Here is a 15,010-nt window from a genome sequence, read left to right on the forward strand (position 1 = left end):
TGTCCGTGCCCGTGTGTGTGTGCGTGTGTGTGTGTGTGTGTGTGTGTGTAGTTGAATTTGTCTCTCACATTTATTTACTTATTTATTTTTGGTTTTTCAAGAAAGGGTTTCTCTGTGGCTTTGGAAGCTGTCCTGGAACTAGCTCTTGTAGACCAGGCTGTCCTTGAACTCACAGAGATCCACCTGCCTCTGCCTCCCGAGTGCTGGGATTAAAGGCGTGCGCCACCACAGCCCAGCCTTGTCTCTCACATCTTAAGTTTCTGATTACTCTTGATGCGCTTTGTTTGTTGTCTAAGGGGCTCTGTGAGAAACTTGAGGGGGTGGTTATAAAGGTCAAGATATCACAGACACCAATTCCCGAACGCTCAGATTCTAAAAAACAAAAATAAAAAGAGGGGGGCAAGGGGTACAAAGAAGAAGGGGACACCTCTAAGACTAAGGAAACATCTAATTTGGTCACACAGTGGTCAGTCACCTTTGCTTTCTGAGCACCAGGGCCAATGTCTGCTCCTTCGTGTTCATTGTCTCAGACTTCCAGGAACAGAGGCTTTGCTTGGAGAAGCTGGCTTCGATTCATCCCCCAGCCAAGACTAGCTAGCTTTGCCCCTTTGCTCAGGAAGAAGAGGAAGAGAGTAGGAGGCAGGGGCTTCCAGAGGCCGGTGTGAAGCCCTTCATCCCTGCCAGACCATGGGTCTCTGCTGCTAAGAACGTAGGTCCATTCTGCTGGGTCTGGTTAGACCAGGTCTCCAACACCACCCCAGCCCCCAGAAGGAGCTATGTGCTCCGCGTTTAGTGGATGCGTGAGTGTGGCCTGCCTCAGCATTCGGGTGTCAGTTGAAAAGTGCTGGGGTAGGGGGGTGGTGACACAGTCCACATAGTCTTTGTGGTGTGTTCTTAAGTCCTGATATGGACTAAATACTTGACAGCAAACATTGAATCTTTAAGAGAAAATGCCACACCCTCAACACACACACACACACACACACACACACACACACACACACGGGGTGGGGGGGCAGTCTTCATTTTCTTACTAACCTCACACGTGTTCCAGGGAACCAGTGGGGGGGGGGAGATGTCTACCTTCTTCCAACTGTGACTAGAGAACCCCCTCTCATCCCCTCCACTTCTCCTTAGCCCCGCTGCCACTCTAGAAAGTTGATCTCATTTTGGCTGCTTCTATCCCTGAAATCCGGGGACTGGAGACCACACCCCCAGGGCACTGAGATTGCTGCAGTGGCACTGGGAAGATGGAGCCCTCTGCATTTGTCCAACCAGAGGAAATGCAAAGCATCTAAACCACGGAAGTCATTAAACCGATGATCTTTGCCGCCACCAACACAAACAGAACATTATAGTTAAGGGGCAATTTCAGATCTCAGAACAAGAGACGGAAGTTCCGGTGCTCTAACCCCCCTGAGTCCTCAGTGACTGCCTTTGCTGGTCTCAGCCCTCACTGCTCTGGCCTCACTAAAGGGTGTGACTTGGCCCCTTGAGAAACGGTGGCCTCCACCTGCCGTTGAAAGCTGGACCACATGAGGGGTCCATGAATCTGAAGGAGGCTGTGGATAGGTCCTGCAGCCGCCTTGAGCTAACCACTACTCCTAGGTAGCTTAAGAGGCACATACAACAGTGAAGATCTGTCCTGGATGCGTCCAGCATAGACAAGCCTACCTCTGGAGGTCTCAGAAGTAGCTCAAATGACCATTCATCTGCTTACTGGTTCTTCATACCGGATGCTTTAAGCACATTTCCCTAAAGCCGGACAATGTTTATCTCTCCTTCCCATTCTGATTAATTTATGGCCACACCCCTTATTAGGACGCACTCCCCTCTTGCTCTCACCATGGAAAAGGCCATCACCTGAGGTGACAGGTTCTCTGGGGGAACATGGTTTGTTTGTTTGTTTGTTTTGTTTTTTAATTCCTGATTTCTGGCCTGGCTTCTCTGAGGAGTATGCTGAAGTGACAACAGCTCTCCTTTGGGGCTTGAGTAGACTGAGGTCACTGGGCCTGCTGGGGTCAGTTTTAGATCTGGGATCTTTCGAGATGAGCCTAAGCATTGGTTAGGAGGGATAGACGCCTTCCATCCCTCCCTTCCATTTAGATAGCCTCTCTTCAATCTGTCCATACACAGCATCATGACACTGCCTGGGGACACCCTTTCTGGGTCACAGTTATTACCCAAGGGGGCAATAAACAAGGGAATGCTACCTTTGCTTTGTGGTATTTCTCAGGGACAGAGATACAGACAGAGCCTCTGCTAACAGCAACTGCTCTAGCTTACTACCTCTTCAGAAGTTCAAGGGCAGGGCACCCCTGATGTTGGCAACTGCGGATTCAGTGCCCTCTTGCAAGAGGTTTGCTAATGATACTCTCGAGGCAAGGTACTCTCGGCAGGGGTGGGGAGTGGGGGGTTATCCTGGAAGAACAACCTCTGGTTTGTTGGAGAGGGGACCTTGAGGCTTTAGGCTCTGGAGAAGATAGAGCTAAGTTCTTGGCTAGCCCTCAGCCTCAGAGGCGATTTCCTGGGTCTCCTCTAGAGAGTTGAAACCCTTCTGCCTTGAGCCTGTAGTGGATGCCAGCTGTGTCCAACACTGTGATCTCACCATCTTCCAAGATCACCGCATGCCTACCAGAGCAGAGCCCAGCTCCGAGGGAGGGTTGCCAGGATGGTGATCCCCAAGGACCCTAGCCTAGGCCAAGTCCCCTCTCACCCCTCAGTGCCCTCTGAGCTTTCAGGCTGCCCTTCACTAGGCCCCGGATTAGCATCTCTGTGAAGTCCTGCAAACAAAGCCTGCTGTGCTAGAGATGAAAGCCTGGCCTCTGGGTGGCTGGGGGGGGGGCACTTTTGAAGTCCTGAAAGGTGGGGCCCAGAGAGCAGATGGGAGAGAAAACCAGGTGAGAAGAGACCCCCTGCCGGCCTAAGCCTTTCTCCCAAGCATCCTCTCCCCTTTGTGGGCTCCCTGGAAGGCCTACAACCACTTAACCTCAGCCCTTGGGCAAAAGCCCACGGCCAGGCATTTGCACAGCCCTGCCTCTTCCCTAGCAGGGAGTCCCGGGCAAGTGGACTTTTGCCACTTTGGGAGCTGAGTGCCCCCGAGAGACGCAGTGAGCACCGACTCAGGGACTCCAGGAAGAATTCGGTGAGCTGCTGTCTCCCGGGATCACAGATTCCCTAGTCCCAGTCGTTAGGAACACCGGAGGAAAGAACCGGAACTCCACGTTAAGTCCTCGCTCTCCGGGATCCCCGGACCAAGGGAATCCAGCCTCGAGTGGAGTGAGGGGAAGCTAGGAATTCCAAGCGCACTGCGCGGCCAGGGTGCATCGTTCAACCCTGACGCCCTCAGCTGGGTGCAAGATCGCCCAGGAGCCACAATCAACAGATCCCACGAGGGCTAGCTTCAGGCACCATGCCTGTGTGGCTCGCTTGACCTGTCCCTCTGGATAGGGCAGCACAGGTGTGAAGGTCACAGTTCTCAGCCTTTTGAGACCACATTTTTACAGCTCCCAGGATAAAAAAAATAAAATAAAATAAAACGGGGAAAATAAAAGCCCCTCCCCTTCACGTTTCTGGATTGCAGTGGTTTTGTTTCAGCTACTTTGAGATTAGGGACTCAAAAAAAAGTTTCTACGTAAGATTGCTGCAGCACACACGGTCCCAGGAAGTGTTTCTTCTTCGGGGCACTTTAGAAAACCCCCTATCCTGCTTTCTGCATGGTCAAGGAGCAGAAGAATAAAGAAAGCCAATACTTTTATTTTACACAGCACTTGATCTTTGCTTGGGAAACTCTATTAATTGAATGGGCTTGCCTTTTTTGCCAGGTCCCCTTTATCATTATTTATGGGCTTTAAATTGTTTAAAGTTCCCTTGACGTTCGATTTACAAGTTTGGGGACTTTTTTTGTTCTGCCTTTTGTCCTGGAGAAAGACATCGTGTTGGAAGCGCTTTGAAAAGCCAAACATGAGAGGTTGGCGGTGAAAGGGAAGCGGGCAAGATCCCTTTTAATTCCGTCCTGTTGGTGAATGGCTCTTTTACATAATTGCAGGAGCTATTTCAAAGCCAGCCAAGGGCTGACTTCACTTAGAACCACATGGAGTCTATTTTGGGCTTTCAGATTAAAAAAAAAAAAGCTGAATAAAATAGTTTAAAAAGATGAGGCTTCAATGCCTTCTGCTACTTGCAAATTGGTGTGTCTGATGGGGAATTTTACACAAGCACCTCTTTGTAAGTACGTCTTGGGCCAGGGAAACTCGATTCTGGGTTAGCTGGGTGAGAATCCCAATTGCCCCTCCATAAATAAAACCCATCCCAAGCTATTTCCCAACTATGGCCAGGAGCAAGTACTGCGGCAATGACAGAATGGTCAGACCACTCAAAATCCCTCTAAAAAAAAAAAAAAAGCACGGTTGCCTGAGAAACCAGCGTAAAGCTGGAGCCGGACTACTGGCGGGACAGCCCCTCCTGCGCGAGGCCAGCAGGTTTCCCCACGCAGCATCCTCGGAGACTGGAGCGCCCTCGTTGCCTCCTCGAAGCTGCACGACGCTTCCACCTCCAGGTAATATGAATATTCATTTGCTTGAGCGGTTCGAATTTTGTGCTTGGCTTTCACATACCTGTGTGCAAAGTCTGAGTCGGACAGCCCACGAAAGTGGAGCTAACTTAATTACCGTCACTTCTATTGAACGTCTAAGCCACTTTGTAAGTGGCTTAATACAATCCTGACACTTACTTGGCAGCGGTAAAGTAGCTCTAAGGCTAGGCTATCTTCATCTACGAGGGATGCTTCCAGAGAAAAAGTTCGCAGAAGTTAACTGGAGTTGGGAAACCCAGCTCTCCCCGCTCGCCCTGCCTTTTCCTAATTGGAGGGGGCGGGGCTCTCGGCGCCTAGTTACTAGGATCTGTGCGGGGTGGTTTTCCCGCGCAACCGGGCCTCAGTCCAGTCACGCAGGACTCTGCTCCTCGAGGCAGTTCCAAGCAAAGCAGGTAGGAATTCGAAGGACAGATACGTGTACCTGTCGCTCCCGGTGCATAAATCCAAAGGCTTTTGTTATCCGCAGCGGCCAGGCTCGAAGCGCTTTGCACGTAGCTGAGGTGTCCCGGAATGGATCTTGTTAATCACGCCAAAACACAAGCATCCTTTTATGATGCGAACAGTCATTTTCTAAGCAGTTAAGCATTAGATGAGAAAAATATTACTTCATAGCATTCGAGAAAAGCACATTAGTAAATAAAATTCGTATTGATGAAAAATTATTTGAACTCACTAATAAAAGATTAGTATTATAACCTCCGCAGTCAATACTTTTCGTGGCAATTTATGGACACAAATAATATGCCATCAAATTATTTCAAGTGTGGCTGTAACTCAAGGGACCTCACTCTTGTTGCTGAACTTTAAGTATAACATAACAAAAATAGTCAAAGGAATCCCTGGATCTCAGGGTGTAATCAAGCGACAGAAGTCTCTACGACATTTTTTTTTACAGTGAAAGAGCAAAATGGAAGGTATTGGGGCCAGGTAAGTGAGTAGCTGCTTGCACAAGCGTCCCAGAGATAAGCGCGAAGGTCTTCGGCTGTAGCTACGTAAATCAAGGAAGCCGTTATTCTGGAAGTTGGGGGTGGGGTGGGGACGGGGACGGACGACTAACAACAAGGTAATGGCACCGGAGTCTGTTACTGTAACTATCTCATAATAAGAGGGAGTATTTATTAGCTCATGAAGAAACCAGCCTTTTTTTGCCTTGGGCTTCCATTATCTTCTTTTGTGGGCAAACGGGGGCTAGATCTTGGAAGAGTCCACAGACACCTCCTTCCCTTGTATCCCAAAGGGAATTAATTTCCCCTCACACTGCCTAAGCCATCTCGAGGTCTGGGCGTGAAGTGAGCAGAGGCAATACAGGCAGTGCCCTAATGAATTCCTTTCAAACCGCCTGCTGCCTAAACCATCTATTACTGCGGCCGACCCGGAGTGGGGAAAGGCGTTTGAGATGTCTTTGTCCGGGTGATGGAGGGGAGGGGAGGGGACACTGGTGGTGGAGGAGGGCCGCTGGCAGCCCGGCCAGAGAGTTTTCTCCTGGCCCAGGGATATGAAGGGCGCACCCTTGCCTCTTACCTATCTGGCTGGGCAGTTGCTCTTTGGCCCGACTCTTGGCCCGAAGAGATGGTCTAGGACTGAGACGTCCCCTTGGGGCCTTGGGGTTAGAGTGGGGTGGGGGGGTGAGAGGAAAAGCCAGAAAGAAGAGCTTCAAAGAATTGAGTCGATAAATTCATAAAGATCGATTTCTCTTTATCTCCCAATTAAATGTGCTTGTGATACATAACACACGTCCAACATGGGCCAACTCCCCAACCACCAGATCCTCGGGGTGAACTGATTTTTAATGGCCTATGTAACAATGCCCTCCTTTGCTCCCTGGCCGGGTCCCTGGCTCCCTGTCAGCAGTTCCGGAAGGACGTCTAGACCAGGGAATTTGAAGCCGAGGCCCGGGGACCCGAGGAAGCCCCGCGCGCTCTGGAGCGCTTGGCGGAGTCTGCCCTTGCTAGGAAACGATCTCATTTTAAAGGGAACGCAAGAGCTGAAAGTTTGTTTCAACATAAGAAAAGAGGACCAGAAATGTCTGCTTTCCTTCCGCAGCAATCCCGCCAATCTCCTGACTCCCAAATCCCCGGGTGTTTATCATCGTCGAGAACGTGGGGGAAAGGCTGAGGGGCTCGGCTCCATCCAGCAATCCGCAAAGGGGAACCGCGCGCCCTGGAGTCCTAGAGCTGTGCGGAGCCAGGGTGAGAGCTCCCTTCGTTTCCAACGTGCTTAATTAGCGCCTATTTACAGAACGCATCTTTTATTTAAGCAAACATCATAAAGCTTTCATCAGGATAATCTCACGTTATACAATCCAGAGGCGTCGCAAACTCCCCCCCATTCCTCCCTGAAGATGGAGCAGATAAAGGACTCTCTTTATTATCATAATTATCGTGGCTGTTATTTTGGTGCGCCTGGCAAAGTGGGTAAATAGGTGCGATGATTAAGAATGTCATGAAAAATGAGCAGGGATCGCTCACGGAGGGCCCAGCTAGGAATGGAGGGACCACCAGCCTGCCCGCCCCTCCACCAGCGCGCCTAGAGCAACCGGGCAGGTTCCGAGCAGGGAGTCGGGGCTAAGAGGCCTTAGAACGCATCTGGGAGCTGATCTGCAGAGGCAAAACCTTAACTGCAACCCGAGAGACCTTGCTCGGACCCTTGGCACAACCAGAGCACCCACGGCTACAGTGAGCCTCACACAGCGACCATAAAAAATAAAACACTCCCGGTCCATTCGTGGCGGATGCCAGCTCCAAGTCATCTCTGAGACGGCCTCCACCGGGATGCCGAGGACTATAGGGTCTAAGCCTAGGATGTAGCAAGGGTCTCTCTCAAGTTTGCTCTGCGCGATGCAGGCGCACAGGCTCGGGCTCCCAGGCCTGCACGCTCCAACGGTGGCGCCCGCAACCCGCCCGCGGCCAGCCTGGGGAAGGGGGCGGAGCCCTAATTTCACCCCGCCTCTCCCGGCACAACCAATGGGAGGTGGCGCTCAAGACCACGTGACACGAGCTCGGCTGGGCAGCAGGCAAAATGTGAATGAGAAAGAGGAGCGCGATTTAAAGGTGCTGGCGGCGCCCGCCAGAGACAAGTGCGCCGGCTTCGCGCGCTCCCCGGCGGCCGGTGGGAGACGACGGACTGCGGGACGGACAGACGGACGCACGCACCGCTGGTAGCCGGGCCGAGGTCCGCAGACGCGACGCGCGCGCGTTCCGACGGGCTAGCAGCGGGGAGCGGCTCCAGCAAGCGCGAGGCTCCCGGCGCCGTCTCCATCCGGGGCGCACGGCCTTACTGCGCTCAGCGGCTACACCCGCACGGGCCGGGTATGCAGCGGGCCCCGCACTGAGGGGCCGCGGCGTCTACGCTCCGGGTGCCGCTCGACTACTGCCTGGTGTTCCCTGCGGTGCTCCCGGCGTCCGGAGGGCTTCCAGGCGGCGGCGCGGCTCGGGGACTTTTCGTCTCTCCCTGGCCTCTCCCGAACGCGTCTATGAGCGCAGCGTTCCCTCCGTCGCTGATGATGATGCAGCGCCCGCTGGGGAGTAGTACCGCCTTTAGCATAGACTCGCTGATCGGCAGCCCGCCGCAGCCCAGCCCCGGCCATTTCGTCTACACCGGCTACCCCATGTTCATGCCCTACCGGCCGGTGGTGCTGCCGCCGCCGCCGCCGCCGCCTCCCGCTCTGCCCCAGGCAGCGCTACAGCCGGCGCTGCCGCCCGCGCACCCTCACCACCAGATCCCCAGCCTGCCCACCGGCTTCTGCTCCAGCCTGGCGCAGGGTATGGCGCTCACCTCCACGCTCATGGCCACGTTGCCCGGCGGCTTCTCGGCGTCGCCCCAGCACCAAGAGGCGGCGGCTGCCCGCAAGTTCGCTCCGCAGCCACTGCCTGGAGGCGGCAACTTCGACAAAGCCGAGGCGCTCCAAGCCGATGCAGAGGACGGCAAAGCCTTCCTGGCCAAGGAGGGCTCGCTGCTCGCCTTCTCTGCGGCCGAAGCGGTGCAGGCGTCTCTCGGTGAGTCGGCGGCGCGCGCAGCTGGAACGTGGGGACGGGAGGGAGTGGGGGCGGGCCAGCTCCGGGGTTCCCGCCGGGACCCCGGGGACGAGGCCGCGCCCCCGTCCGACCTCTGCCGGTATAACTGGAGGAGTCGCGGGGACATTCAGCGGAGCTTCCCAAGGGGCATTTAAAGTCGGGCAACAAGCAGGGTCTTGGAGAAGGGGGTTTAGAGCTCTCCTGCCAGTTGCTCCGAACCACACATCTGGTGGCACGTTTAGCCCAATCTGAACTGATCCCCCAACACACACTGTGATGATTGAGAGTCCTTGATATGCTGCAACCTTAAGCAGAGGCCTGTTGGACTGTGTTGTTTTTGGTTTTTTCGGGTTTTTTTCCAGTTGCGCATGTACCCAAGAGAGTCGAGACTTAAATGTCTTCACTGGGTTCTTTGCTGCCCCCAAGAGAACCAGTTTCTAATGAGGCTCTGTCTCTCTGTCTCTGTCTCTGTCTCTGTCTCTGTCTCTGTCTCTGTCTCTCTCTCTCTCTCTCTCTCTGTGTGTGTGTGTGTGTGTGTGTGTGTGTGTGTGTGTGTGTGTGTGTGTGTGTGTGTGTGTATCTGCCCGGGCGCGCTTATGGGCTGTCAGATAGGGAACTTCTCCTAAGGTGACACAAACGATCTGTCTCAAGAAAGCTGCTGTCTGGCATCTGCGCGACTCCACTATCCCGCTCCTGCAGCGCTGAAATTGAGACCCACTAAATATCAGTGTTCAGATGGTGGCAGGAAGGATCATGAACTCTCCCTTGGTCTCTAAACAGCCCTAGACTCCGGGGAAACAAAGGGAATGTTCCCTTGGGCCTCAGGTCGGAGCTGCATCCTTCTGCTTAAGCTGTCAGAGGCTAGAAGGGTGCTCGGGGAGGCAGGTCGGCCCCTTGAGTGATGGTTCTGGGCAAAGGGCCTTTGCCTCTGCTGTCTCCTCCTCTCCTTTGAGCTTTTCTCACGCTCCCCCCGCTCCTCAAAGCCCAGGAAATCACAATGTGTTAATGTCTTAGAAAGACAATCTGCTGGGGGTGGGGGTGAGGTGCCCAAGTGGGAAGGGGTAGTGAAGGCAGCGTTGGAAATGTAATAAAACGCCTTTTGGTTTTGCTTTCAGTCGGGGCTGTCCGAGGGCAAGGGAAAGACGAGTCAAAGGTGGAAGATGACCCGAAGGGCAAGGAAGAGAGCTTCTCTCTGGAGAGCGATGTGGACTACAGCTCAGATGACAATTTGCCTGGCCAGACAGCTCATAAGGAGGAAGACCCCGGCCACGCACTGGAGGAGACCCCGCAAAGCGGCGGTACAGCAGGCAACACAACATCCACGGGCAAGAACCGGCGGCGGCGGACTGCCTTCACCAGCGAACAGCTGCTGGAGCTGGAGAAAGAATTCCACTGCAAAAAGTACCTCTCCCTGACCGAGCGCTCCCAGATCGCCCACGCCCTCAAACTCAGCGAGGTGCAGGTAAAAATCTGGTTCCAGAACCGCAGGGCCAAGTGGAAACGTGTCAAGGCAGGCAATGCCAATTCCAAGACCGGGGAGCCCTCCCGGAACCCCAAGATCGTCGTCCCCATCCCTGTCCACGTCAGCAGGTTCGCTATCCGAAGTCAACACCAGCAGCTGGAGCAGGCCCGACCCTGAGGGCCCAGCCAGGGTGGACACTGTCGTGGAGAGGCCCTAACACCCGAGGGAACCCGTGGCCGACTCCACTGTTGAAAGCAGAACTCAAGGCACCTCCCAGATGTGGACATTCCAAGCAAATTGAGAATATATTCACTAGACGGGCTTAAAGGGGCTACAGCCACACCAGAAGATACACTAAATATTTATTATACGACCCTACTTTGTACATAGATATCTATATAGACTGGATCTCAGCTGCAGTATTTTGAAAGGGATAGGACCAAACGTCTCCACTCACACATTCCAGATGAAACCACTGTAGTCTGTCGCCCCAGGCGACCACCCTTCCATCCTTTCCCAAAGGTAAACTGGAGACGCAAGAACAAACACTGGCGTTTACACTTGTTTTCTTTTTGTTTTTATTCTCGCTTTTTGAGTTGAGCACTGAGCAGACTTTTTGGGCAGCCTAGGAATCTGCTCTGCTGATTTGCCTTTGCCTGGCTTTCTTTCCTGGGCTTGTAAATCCTATCTGAGCCATGTCGGAAGCACGTCTCCGTTGTGTTTAATTTATTTCAATGTAGCTTATTTTCATATAAGTTATGACATTTAAACAATCTCAGTCTTGTGAATAATAAAAAAAAGCAAGAAAAAAAACCATAAGCTCGATCCTTGGGGCCTCATAAGAGTGCCCACCACCTGGGCACTTCGAGGGCACTGCCAGGGTGTGGTCAGTTAGGGACTTGGGTCCAGGATGGAGCCTAACTGGCCATAAGCCACGTAGCACTTTAACAAGTTTTTAATTGGAGAGTAGAGCTACGAGTTTCAGCAAGCCTAGTTTTCATTTTAGGAATCTTGCGTGTCCCCTTTTTGCACGGCCTTATCAATAGCCTGCGGACTGGCAAACTTTGACCAGAGCAGGGAAAGCAAGCGCGGGCGGTGGTGGGTTTGTATAAACTCGGGGTCCCCAAACCCGATGCAGCCAGGGAGAAGAAATGCATTTCCTTGCAAAAAAAAACTCCGACCCTAAAAGCAGTGGTGCTCGCTCGCTCGCTCGCTCTCAGGGCCTCGGGTCCATAAATCAGTCTGCAGGCGTTATCTTCCGACAGGAGCCGGAACCCAGAAAGCCCCGAAAGGCTTCCCGGCAGTTCTGGGCTTGGAGGCGGCTGGAACTCCAAGGCCCCACACTTCCCCCTCCGGGCGGGGTCGGAAGGGGCGTGCCCTGATCACTGCCCCCCCAGGGGCGTTGGGACCCGTAACCCCTCAAACAGAGAAGGAGGAAAGGACCCCGGTGAGTTGGTCGTGGGTTGGTGCGCAGAAACCTAGGAATAGGTCGTCTTTCTGTATTGGAGGGGCGGCCTGTAAAGCGGGGGAGGGGCGTACCCTGCTCCTCGCCACCTCCTCTAACTTTGGTACTGTAACCGAAGCCGGGTCCGCACTTGAAGCGTCCAGAAAGAAGCCAAGACCTGGCGCTTCCAAGACTGCGGTGCACAGATCCCGGGTTTCCGGGAAGAGTAGAGCGTGCTAGTGAAGGTGATGATGGTACCCAAGTCCTTCTGGTCTTTAAACCTGCAGCCCAAAGAGAAGCTAGCGACTCCACCATATCAGCTTTCCAAATCGAAAGATGGGGGAACCCTAGGCAAAGCAGCCGGGAGGCACACGCTGTGGTTTCTAGCCCCAAAAGGGGGAGTCGTGGTGCCCTGGGTCAATACTGACTTAATTTATTCCTCTTACTTTGGTCACCTCTCAGCTCACAGGGGTCAGATCATAGATGCATTTGCCCAAACTTCAGGAGCAAGGTGGAGGGTCAAAGTCACAGAGTCACGGTTTCTTTCCGAATATTTCCAATAATGGAAAATGCTCGGGTTGAGGTTTCTAGGACCGTGTAGTGGAGTGACATTCCCTCCTATGGTTAGGGCAGGCTTTGCAAAACTCTGGAATTCTCTGCTGCCCAACACCCAGTGCCAGGAAGAGCCAAAGGAAAAGGAGGGTTGTGTCTTGCACAGGCACAACTAATCTGTGAGGTCCAGCGGCTTCCTCAGATCCGCAGCCCCGCCCCCCGGCCGGCGCCAGTGTGTACAGAGTTCTGGTCACCGATTGGCACTACCTGCTTCAGCCAGGTCCTCAACTGGTCACAGTGTCAGTGTGGGTGCTGAAAATTCTAGGTCCTCAGGGATGCCAAGCCCTCTTTTCTACACACACACAACACCTGGACCAGTCCTTCCGGGGACAGTCCCGGGAGTGACTGATTGAAAACATAAGAGTCTAGCACGAGACTAAGAGAAATGTAAGGTGAGATACGGTCTCCCCAGCCCCAGTGGCACTTGCAAGTCTGGGAGGGAGACCCTGAGTACCCAGAGTTCAATGCTTCCCCAGGTCCCAGGACGACTCCTCTTATGCCCTTCCGCCACACTAGATGTAAATAACCCCTACCAATCCCCCCCCCCCTCTCAGTATCTTTTTCAGGATGGGGGTGGAAGCCCTGACCCACACAGACCCCTTGAAAAAACAAAACTCCCCAGAAACAGGCAACTGCCTTCGGGGAGCCCCACCCCTTAGAAACAGACAGGGCCCTGAGATACTGCATGTCCTCTTGCCCTCTTTGGGGGCTGTCCCTTTCCTCCCCAACCCCTGGGGGCCCTGGCACCCTGGAGCCCACAGCCCGAGGCCCTGGAGACAGGCTGAGGGCAGGAAGATAAACAGGCAGCCCTTGATGGCCGCTGTCATCATGGCCGTCATCATGGCTTTCATTTGGCTGCCTAATGAGTCACATCACAGGCAGAGAGAAAAATTGTCAATCGCCTGGGCCCTAATGAATTTTTTTGCAAATTGTAATCAAGCCAGGCCGTCTCAGCTGGCTGATTAATGAGACCCACGAGGCTCGGCCAGCACCTCAGCTTTTTATTCCATCCCGTCCTCCCCGCACTAAATTAACAGCAACTTGTCTGAGCTTCAAATTAACTCCCAATGATTAATTCTGATGGGGGGGCCTGAAGAATAGCTTGTTCTAATAGGCTCTGGCCTGAGATGCTGTTGGAAATTAATACACTTCCCCTTTGGCTGCCGGCTTTAATCCAAGGTTGGGTTTTGACATCACTATATTTGTTGTTACAATAAATTCCACTTACATCTGCAGATCAAATAATTACGACTAGGAGTGCACAGACCCGGGGCCCCCACTGGTGGTGCAGTGGGACACCTGGGGGCTGACCTCAGATCCACATGGGGGGGGGTGTCCTGGGAACAGTCACCTGACCCTTTTTCTCATTTCCCAGAATCCTTCCATATCAGGGAGTTGAGTATCTCCTACCCTTTGGGAAGCTGAGGTTGCTTTGAAAGCCTATGTCCAGATCTTTATCCAAGCAGCCTGCTCCTCCAGCTCCCCTTGAAGGCTGGGAATCCCTTCCAAGCAGAACAGCTTCTGTGAGGGTGTGGGTGTGGGTGTGGGTGGATATGTGGGGGTGTTCTCCAGCTCTAACCTGGAACTGGAATTTTCAAGACTTAGTACAAGCTTGCCACCCAGGCAGCTACTCTTTACCCCCCTGGTGCGGTTCCTTCAGGGTGCCTTTGCAGCTAAATGGGCAGGGTGCAAGGCCTTCAGGCCTTCTCCCTCTGGGACTGCCCACTCATGACCAGTCTAGCTCTGGTCCTGCCTTCCAAGGTGCCCTTTCTCTGGAGGTCAGCACTCGATCCCTTTCCTTTCTGTTTGCTGGAGCTTAATTGGCTTAATCATCATTTCAGGTGTGTCTGAAGAGCCTGGTACAGGGCCACCAAGGCTGCTCTCCTGTTAGCCCCATGTGTCAAGGCAAACACAGCGTTTGCTGAAGGTTGGGACAAACATTCTGGCTCACACTCTAGTTCTCCCCCTTTAGGAATTTCTAAGCCAACTTGGCTTCTACACTTTCTGCTTCGGGCTATGACATGGCCAAGTGAACTGTTGGACCCAGCCCTTTTTCCCTTTGAGGGAAAAAGGTTCCTATGCACAGATACCTCTCCCTATCCTTGGAGACCATGGTCCTATGCCCAGGTATGCACATCTGGAACAGGTGGCCTCCTCTCACCCCTGAAGCTTAGGCCAGCACAGCCTCCCCCTCCACCAGCTCACTGGGGTCTAACCTAGGCAGCCTTTGGGATCCAGGAGGGAATCACAGCCAGGGTCGACAGTGGTGGTCTGGCCAGAGAGAAGTGGCATTAATCTTCATTTTGGGCCCTTATGGTGTGTAAACAGGAGAAATATGATCTTGGTAACTGAACATGAATGCAAATCACACCGTCAGAGTAATAAAGCACCTGAAACCACGACACACAAAAGCAACACCATATGTATGAAGACAACCTGCATACATTATAAATTACATCATAAAAATTGATTGCCTATTTGAACAGTTTGGAAGTGGGAGACATAAGCTGACTTGTGCCCTCTGCGGCTTTGGAGAAAGGTCAGGCTGAGCCTCCTCCCTCCGCAGGTCCCCACCCCGAGGTCCTGGGTGCAGGCTGTGGTGGATGGTAGATGGGTCAGCAAGCATGAGAAGACCTGCATCTAGCGGGGTGTGACGACAAGGGCATGGGGGCTGTTGACATGGCCCACCAGATTCCTGGTGCTTCTAGACAACACGGTGCTGTAGTCCTAGAAGATGCTGAAGTTGTCTAGGCTTCTCTCTCCGGATGACGCCCTTCTGCCGTGAACAGGCATGTGAGAGCTGGCGCTTGCGCATATGCGGGAGCAAGTGAGCACGGTAGTATTATGTGATATGTGATTCCCCTTCCTACTCATCAGCTTTTTTT

The 15,010-nt window shown here is 53.3% G+C and overlaps 1 protein-coding gene across 1 annotated transcript; it reads left to right on the forward strand.

The window, feature by feature from the left end:
- The first annotated feature begins 8,042 nt into the window (after positions 1 to 8,042).
- Positions 8,043 to 10,771, forward strand: Gbx2 (gastrulation brain homeobox 2). The gene is made up of 2 exons (XM_005082221.4): positions 8,043 to 8,589; positions 9,723 to 10,771. Exons 1-2 carry the CDS (start codon positions 8,067 to 8,069, stop codon positions 10,244 to 10,246), a joined length of 1,047 nt encoding a protein of 348 aa, XP_005082278.1. The 5' UTR covers positions 8,043 to 8,066; the 3' UTR covers positions 10,247 to 10,771.
- The last annotated feature ends 4,239 nt before the right edge of the window (positions 10,772 to 15,010 follow it).

Source organism: Mesocricetus auratus, unplaced genomic scaffold, assembly GCF_017639785.1.
Source record: "Mesocricetus auratus isolate SY011 unplaced genomic scaffold, BCM_Maur_2.0 Super-Scaffold_100010, whole genome shotgun sequence".
NCBI lineage: Eukaryota > Metazoa > Chordata > Mammalia > Rodentia > Cricetidae > Mesocricetus > Mesocricetus auratus.

What these genes read in the sequence shown, in the direction of transcription:
- Gbx2 (XM_005082221.4), top strand. Translation starts at nt 8,067, where the DNA reads ATGAGCGCAGCGTTCCCTCCGTCGCTGATGATGATGCAGCGCCCGCTG. An exon ending in AGCGGTGCAGGCGTCTCTCG is followed by an intron (nt 8,590 to 9,722) that starts GTGAGTCGGCGG and finishes TTTTGCTTTCAG; the next exon opens with TCGGGGCTGTCCGAGGGCAA.